This window comes from Xenopus tropicalis, chromosome 8 (genome assembly GCF_000004195.4).
Source record: "Xenopus tropicalis strain Nigerian chromosome 8, UCB_Xtro_10.0, whole genome shotgun sequence".
Lineage (NCBI taxonomy): Eukaryota > Metazoa > Chordata > Amphibia > Anura > Pipidae > Xenopus > Xenopus tropicalis.
In genome coordinates, this window is record NC_030684.2 from 141,869,205 (window position 1) to 141,877,878 (window position 8,674).

The 8,674-nt window shown below is 51.1% G+C and overlaps 1 protein-coding gene across 1 annotated transcript; it reads left to right on the forward strand.

Annotated features, from left to right (window-relative positions):
- Window positions 1-796: 796 nt before the first annotated feature.
- rxfp4 (relaxin family peptide/INSL5 receptor 4) lies at window positions 797-8,244 on the forward strand. Its single transcript, XM_031891849.1, has 2 exons — window positions 797-815; window positions 6,437-8,244. Exons 1-2 carry the CDS (start codon window positions 797-799, stop codon window positions 7,975-7,977), a joined length of 1,560 nt encoding a protein of 519 aa, XP_031747709.1. The 3' UTR covers window positions 7,978-8,244.
- The last annotated feature ends 430 nt before the right edge of the window (window positions 8,245-8,674 follow it).

An 8,674-nucleotide genomic window follows, 5' to 3' on the forward strand; every position in this document is an offset into this window, starting at 1 on the left:
GAGACAGTAGGGCAAGATGGAGACAGTAGGACAAGATGGAGACAGTAGGACAAGATGGAGACAGTAGGATATGATGGAGACAGTAGGGCAAGATGGAAACAGTAGGATATGATAGAGACAGTAGGACAAGATGGAGACAGTAGGGCAAGATGGAGACAGTAGGGCAAGATGGAGACAGTAGGACAAGATGGAGACAGTAGGGCAAGATAGAGACAGTAGGACAAGATGGAGACAGTAGGGCAAGAGGGAGACAGTAGGACAAGATGCAGACAGTAGGGCAAGATAGAGACAGTAGGATATGATGGAGACAGTAGGTCAAGATGGAGACAGTAGGACAAGATGGAGACAGTAGGACAAGATGGAGACAGTAGGACAAGATGGAGACAGTAGGGCAAGATGGAGACAGTAGGGCAAGATGGAGACAGTAGGACAAGATGGAGACAGTAGGACAAGATGGAGACAGTAGGACAAGATGGAGACAGTAGGGCAAGATGGAGACAGTAGGGCAAGATGGGGACAGTAGAAAAAGATAGAGACTTTAGTACAAGGAGATGGAGACAGGGCTAATACAGGAGAGACACACAATGCTTTAGGGTATGCGCCAGTAGAAGTGACAGTGATACCTACACTAAGGTGGGTGTTTCTCGTTGGGGGCCACAGGGGGGCACAGGGGGCTCTTGCTCACCAGCCCTGACTGTTTCCCTGAAAAGTTTTGCCATGAAACTGTACAGTAAAAAAGTCCTTCATCCTTGGAGATCACTAGGACAGAAGCTGCGGTGGGGAGGGTGTAATCGCTATGGTGGTGATTGAGGGGGGTGGGTGCATCATCATCTTCACAGCACCTATACCCATCATGCATCAGTGGAGTTCCATGAAGAAGGCCCAATATATGAAGAAATAGATGATGATGAAGAGGAAGAGACGGAGGAGAACTTTCCCTTTATCTCATTGTTCTCCTGGTATTTATGTTGGGACTCCCCATTGCCTGGTATTTCAGTTCCACCACTAGGGGCACCCTGGTGCTTCTCCCAGCCAGACCAGCCATAGGGGCATCTAGATGATAGGCTCTTGGGTGGTGAAGGCTTACCTGGAGATGTTCAACTGGAACAATATCCCACGGAGAAGTCTTCCTGGGAAACATTGACTTTTATTCTTGTTTTTGACACTAGGTGGCAGTATTGTGCTAGAGAAGGTTTCCCCATGTATTTCTATCAGCGCTTGTTCTGTGAGCAAGTGTACGGCCCCCGGGGAACTATAGCGGGGTGTCTGTTACCCCAATGTTTCTATATATCTGTAACCTTGTTATGGGCTAAGGGGGCCCAGCCTGAAGGCCAGTTTGGGGGGGATTTGGGGTGAGTGCTTATTTGTGCCCTGGGTACCCCTGGAACTATAGCGGGGTGACTGTTACCCCAATGTTTCTATATATCTGTAACCTTGTTATGGGCTAAGGGGGCCCAGCCTGAAGGCCAGTTAGGGGGGGATTTGGGGTGAGTGCTTATTTGTGCCCTGGGTACCCCTGGAACTATAGCAGGGTGACTGTTACCCCAATGTTTCTATATATCTGTAACCTTGTTATGGGCTAAGGGGGCCCAGCCTGAAGGCCAGTTAGGGGGGGGATTTGGGGTGAGTGCTTATTTGTGCCCTGGGTACCCCTGGAACTATAGCGGGGTGACTGTTACCCCAATGTTTCTATATATCTGTAACCTTGTTATGGGCTAAGGGGGCCCAGCCTGAAGGCCAGTTAGGGGGGGATTTGGGGTGAGTGCTTATTTGTGCCCTGGGTACCCCTGGAACTATAGCGGGGTGACTGTTACCCCAATGTTTCTATATATCTGTAACCTTGTTATGGGCTAAGGGGGCCCAGCCTGAAGGCCAGTTAGGGGGGGATTTGGGGTGAGTGCTTATTTGTGCCCTGGGTACCCCTGGAACTATAGCGGGGTGACTGTTACCCCAAGGCTACAGGGGGTGCTGGGAGTTGCTATAAGGAGTATCCTGCCCCCTGGGGTGAGAGTTACAATGGGAGGTTTATATACACAGATGAGAGGCCAGATTTTAATTAAGATACGGGGAGGCAATTAAGGTGGCAGGAAGGCCAAACATACCCTGGGTTACACGGGGCAGGGGGGCCGGGGGGCCGGGGGGGCGGAAGGTCCTGTCACTAATCTCTTGTCAATATTGATGCCAGCGCCACAGGCCGGGGGGGGGGGGGGGGGGGGGGGGGGGGGTTGTTTGGTGAAAATTCAGGGCGAGGGCTTGTTAATTACCCCAGCCATAAACCCGTAATTAACTTCTGATAAGTGCCAGGAGGGGTAACGAGGCGTGTGGGCGGGGCTTGGCGCTATAATCTATTTATTACTGTGTGCCCAGAGCATGCCTTCTCTGTTTATATTGATACACGTGGCTGGGAGCTGCCATATTGATAATATATAGGTAAATAGGCCAATCCCAGGAAACTCTCGTTCTGGCTCAGTACCAGCCCCCCCCCCGGCCCATTGTCAGGATACGCCGCCTCCCTGCTGGCCAATTACCCGCGTCGCTGTGATTACTCTGGCTAATTAAACAGACGCCTGCGCTTAATTAACTCCGTTGGGCCCGTGACGTAATCCCGGCTCCTTCCTAGAAATGATAAGTCGCATTGTTCCTTCCCCCATTTATCGCGGTCTCTGGCACCGGTTATGGCAGCGGGGGCCAAACGGGGAACCGTGATTGGCCGAGCGGTTTAATTGGGCTGTCAATCAAGGATAAGTGAATGGGATTATTAGTAGGGTCCATCTTCATTAGATCAGTAATAACCCCTGTCAGCGTAATAGGGCTCCGGCCAATGGGCCACTGGCCAATCAATGGACACCTATAGTCCCATCGCCGTTTAATTGGACACGGAGCGTTCCTGCTCGACCCTCTGCATATTCCTATAGGGATTTATGTTATTTTAGCACCTCTGGAAGCTCATTACCCCGGGATCTGTCGGAAGGGAGTTGTCAGCGCCGAGGTCTCACACATGGCCCCCCTGGGTTATTATTGGGTTATATGGGGGGGGGGGATTCCCAGCAATGGTGGCCGCTTCCAGCACACAATTAGATCAGAACAGGCCTGGGGCAAATCTGGCACCGAGGAACAGGGGCGGAGAGATGGGCAGATTCTACCGGGTTCTGGGTTTCATTGGCTACTGGTCAGCGAGGCAATGGGAAAAAATCTGGTGGGCCCCTTGGCCCCCGCCGACCCAGTCTACTCCCTCCATCAATTCTCCTATTGTGGCTACAAGGAGGGAGTGAGGTACATGGGGGGGCCCTGGACACCCCAGTCTGACCCTGATCGGTCCATCTTGACTCCCATTCCCTAAGTGCCAATCAAACTGCCCTTATCCTCCTGTTATGCCCCCTGGCTGATGGGCACAGAGCAGTGATTCCTCCATGCCAATGTGGCCACCTAAGGTCCACTGGCCTGGCCCCCCTGCAGAAAAATCTATTGGGAGGCCCCCAACCCAGTTACACCGCTGGAGTGGGCCTTAGGTGGCCACATTGGCATGGAGGACCTCCCGGCCCAACCGCACTGGTATATTTAAGGTAGGAGAGGGGCCGGGGAGGGGGGACTAAGGTCTACTGGGGGCTCTCCATGACTGCAGGGTCTGCTGTATATACAGTTACCCCACTGGTCCCCTCTGGATCCCAGTATCCATCCCTTGGGTTCTACGCTTCTCTGGTCCATCTGGGTTCCTTGTTGCCTAAGGAATAACCAACAGCCCATTGGGTTCTCTGTGCCCAAAACCCATTCCATGCCCCCTTCTCTGGGAATTAGACTTTTGTAGAGTGTAAGCTCTTTTGGGCAGGGCCCTCTTCCCCTCCTGTATCGGTTATTGATTGCTTTATATGTTACTCTGTATGTATTTTGTAGAGTGTAAGCTCTTTTGGGCAGGGCTCCCTTCCCCTCCTGTATCGGTTATTGATTGCTTTATATGTTACTCTGTATGTATTTTGTAGAGTGTAAGCTCTTTTGGGCAGGGCTCCCTTCCCCTCCTGTATCGGTTATTGGTTGCTTTATATGTTACTCCTTGTAGAGTGTAAGCTCTTTTGGGCAGGGCTCCCTTCCCCTCTTGTATCGGTTACTGATTGCTTTATATGTTACTCCTTGTAGAGTGTAAGCTCTTTTGGGCAGGGCTCCCTTCCCCTCTTGTATCGGTTACTGATTGCTTTATATGTTACTCCTTGTAGAGTGTAAGCTCTTTTGGGCAGGGCTCCCTTCCCCTCTTGTATCGGTTACTGATTGCTTTATATGTTACTCCTTGTAGAGTGTAAGCTCTTTTGGGCAGGGCTCCCTTCCCCTCCTGTATCGGTTACTGATTGCTTTATATGTTACTCCTTGTAGAGTGTAAGCTCTTTTGGGCAGGGCTCCCTTCCCCTCTTGTATCGGTTACTGATTGCTTTATATGTTACTCCTTGTAGAGTGTAAGCTCTTTTGGGCAGGGCTCCCTTCCCCTCTTGTATCGGTTACTGATTGCTTTATATGTTACTCCTTGTAGAGTGTAAGCTCTTTTGGGCAGGGCTCCCTTCCCCTCTTGTATCGGTTACTGATTGCTTTATATGTTACTCCTTGTAGAGTGTAAGCTCTTTTGGGCAGGGCTCCCTTCCCCTCCTGTATCAGTTACTGATTGCTTTATATGTTACTCTGTATGTATTTTGTAGAGTGTAAGCTCTTTTGGGCAGGGCTCCCTTCCCCTCCTGTATCGGTTATTGGTTGCTTTATATGTTACTCTGTATGTATTTTGTAGAGTGTAAGCTCTTTTGGGCAGGGCTCCCTTCCCCTCCTGTATCGGTTACTGATTGCTTTATATGTTACTCCTTGTAGAGTGTAAGCTCTTTTGGGCAGGGCTCCCTTCCCCTCCTGTATCGGTTACTGATTGCTTTATATGTTACTCCTTGTAGAGTGTAAGCTCTTTTGGGCAGGGCTCTCTTCCCCTCCTGTATCGGTTATTGATTGCTTTATATGTTACTCCTTGTAGAGTGTAAGCTCTTTTGGGCAGGGCTCCCTTCCCCTCCTGTATCGGTTACTGATTGCTTTATATGTTACTCCTTGTAGAGTGTAAGCTCTTTTGGGCAGGGCTCTCTTCCCCTCCTGTATCGGTTACTGATTGCTTTATATGTTACTCTGTATGTATTTTGTAGAGTGTAACAAGGGGAGTGCAGAAAGGCTGAGTGCCCACTCAGGGGAGTGAGTGGACGTATCGAGAGGCCTTTAGGCCACGTCACTGTGCCACATTACTGTCCTACCGCCCTAATCACCCCGGCTCGGGCCGCACGTAACAGGGACCAGACCCTGACAATTATCTAGAAAAACAACCACCGCTCCGATAAAGAGGGGGGGGGGGGGATATAAACAGAGGGTCTATAGAAAAGGAGCTTTAACCCTTCAGCGCCCTGACTCCCATGCAGTGTGCGTCTGAACTGCTATTTGGAAATGGAATGATATTTATAGACGTTTCATAAACCCGACCTTGACTGGATGGCCAAAAACACGATTACAGATCCACCAATGAGAGCGCTGCTATACCAGCTCCATGTCAGGCATCTTATTCTTATTTAACATAGGGAGACTGTGGTGTCATTTTGGCTACATTGTACGACCGGACATGGGGGGGGGCAGGAATTAATGCGGATTAGGTTTTCTGCGATAGTAAAGTTATAGCGATAATGTTGGATCATGGAGTCTGATTGGCACATACCTGCAAGGATTCCTATTGGAAGATTGATATGCATATTAATGGGGAGCTTCTATAGAGGAATTAAACTCGATGGAGACAATTAACCTCGACTCAAGAAATGATAGGGAAGCACCAATAATGATGTAGCCCAGTGTATCTCCCCCCAACCAGCATTTCTACCCCTCACTTGGGGAGACATTTGTCATTAACATTTACCCCCCCTCCCCAATTGAAACCGTTTTCACATGGTCATCAGCAACAATAGCTACTTGTTTAAAAAAAAAAAAAAAGCCCCCATAGAAGGAGAATTTGGGATTTCCATGATTTAGCACCAAAGAAATGATTTGCATAAATGCAAATGAACATTAAGCCCAGGTACAGATACTAATGGCGCTCCATACAAACCCGCCTGGGGGGTGTATTATTTACATGCACCCACTACCGTTATTAAAGCTAAAAGTGGGGTGAGGGGGGAGAGTGTGGGGCGCCCAGCCCCGTGCCATAAATGCAGCACTCACCTCTCTCTCCCTATGTAATTAGTGACAGGGATATATATAAAGTGCAGAAGGCAATTGATTTACAGGCAGAGAGGCTCCTGGTTTGTGTGTGTTCTTTATTTTTTTACAACGCTGAGTTTTATAGCCACAGGTAATAAAAACGTAATTTGGGGTGTTTATCAAGGAGAACGTTCCGGCTGCAGGTTTCTATTCTCCTGGGCTGGTCGGTGTTTATGGTGGAAAGGTGCAGTAGGAATCTCAGCAAAGGCTCCCAGCGCCCTCCCCACTCCCTACGTCGGCCCTCGGCAAACACACATCACACAAGAACTGTCAGCGCTCTCCTCCGAGCAGCAGTCTGAGCCGGGGAGACGCCAGCAGCACATCGGGGCGAGGCAAAGTCACGGCAAAGGGCAACACGTGCACCTGTCGGAGCCCCCTCTCCGGGGATTGGCCATTCAGCCATGGGGGGATGAAGATGATGGTGGCTTCCTAACTACACCTACAGGGCACTACCTGCTCCAGAGAGGTGGCCGTGGCACATACCTTTGGTGGATCTCCCTTGGGGAGATGGATCACAATGTAACTATGCAGATCCCGGGGTTCCCATTGGGCAACACCTCCATGGGGATAGAAGGGCTCAGTGAGGACGACAATGCCAGCCTACCCATGGATGGCTTGAAATGTTTCCAGATCCTCGTTGCCACCATCTACTCGTTGGTCTGTGCGTTGGGGCTGATGGGCAACTTCTTTGTGATGTACCTGATCAGGGCCAAGAGGGCCACGGGACTGACGGCCATTGACGTTTTCATCTTCTGCCTGGCTTTGACCGATTTCCAGTTTGCCCTCACGATGCCGTTTTGGGCCGTGGATGCCCTTTTGGACTTCAGCTGGCCCTTTGGACACCCCATGTGCAAGATTGTCCTGACCATGACCGTCCTGAACGTCTACGTGACTGTTTTCCTGCTCACCGCTATGGCCATCACCAGGTACTGGGCCGTTGCTTCTGCGTTGAGTCTCCGGGGCCGAGTGTCCACCTCCGCTGCCAAGGGGATCAGCTTGGCTCTGTGGTTGGTAGCTCTGGTTGCCACCATCCCCACCACCATCTTTGCCACCACTTTCCCAGTCTTGGGGGAGGAACTCTGCCTTCTCAAATTCCCAGAGAACAAGTGGCTGGCCACTTACCACCTCCAGAGGGTCATTGTTGGGTTCGTCATCCCTTTCCTGCTCATCTCCACCTCCTACATCATGCTCCTGAGCTTCCTCAGGCAGCACAAGGTCAATGCCAACAACAGAGACCGGCAGAGCCGCATTAACAACTCTGTGCAGCTGGTCATTATGGTCTTCTTCATCTGCTGGTTCCCCAACCATGCCGCCACCTTCTGGGGGATCCTAATCAAGTACAGAGCGGTGCAGTGGAGCGACGCTTTCTACTTCTTCCATACCTACGTCTTCCCGGTCACCCTGTGCCTGGCCCATTCCAACAGCTGCCTGAATCCCATCATCTACTGCCTGATGAGGAAAGAGTTCAGAAAGGCTCTGAAGGCCTCCTTTTGGCAGCTGTATTCGTTTGCCGCCTCCTTTTGGCCATCTTGGTCACCCAAAAGAACTACCTCAGACCAGGAGACCATGGTGCCCTTGTACAGGGAGACCAGCCTCCCCAATGTAGGTTCCAGGGACTACGCCGTTACCTCTGTGTGCACCATAACCACCATTCAGGAGTTCACCACCAAAGACCAAAGCCACCAGAACACCGGACAGAGAAGACAGGACACCGCCACGGTATAGGGCCACCACACTGACTAAGTAGCCCCATCCAAGGCGGATAGTTTGGAGAGGAACGCATCTCATAGGTGCTTTCCAAGGAGACTCTTTCCAAGCTTTGGCCGCAAGGTCTTAATAGGCGCTTAAAAGCTTCAATTGGCGCCATTTATCAAGCGATGCCAGGCGGCCGATTGGCTCTTGGTAAACAGATTTATTGAGCGGCGCTTGGGGAATAATTGAGTCTGTTGCTCGGTTTATTAACTGTTTCAGACCTTTCCTACTTGTCTCGTTCCACAGCCGGGGGGGGGGGGGGGGGGTGTCTACATAAATCAGCCCCCACCAGCCCCTTATTGATTAGTAATGAGTCCTATGAGGGGGGGGGGGGGATGTAATTACAGAGGCGCTAATGGTGTTTATACACGCAGGGCAAATGGCAAAAGGGAAGATTTATTACCCCCCAGTGTGTAGAACACGTTCTGTAACCAGAAGGTTTTACTAGAGGCGCGGTGAGAGGGAGTATTTGCCCTTTGTGCAGGGTGGGTGCGGGGTGGGTGTAGGATGGGTGGCAGGGTGGGTGTAGGATGGGTGGCAGGGTGGGTGTAGGATGGGTGGCAGGGTGGGTGCGGGGTGGGTGTAGGATGGATGGCAGGGTGGGTGTAGGATGGGTGGCAGGGTGGGTGCGGGGTGGGTGTAGGATGGATGGCAGGGTGGGTGTAGGATG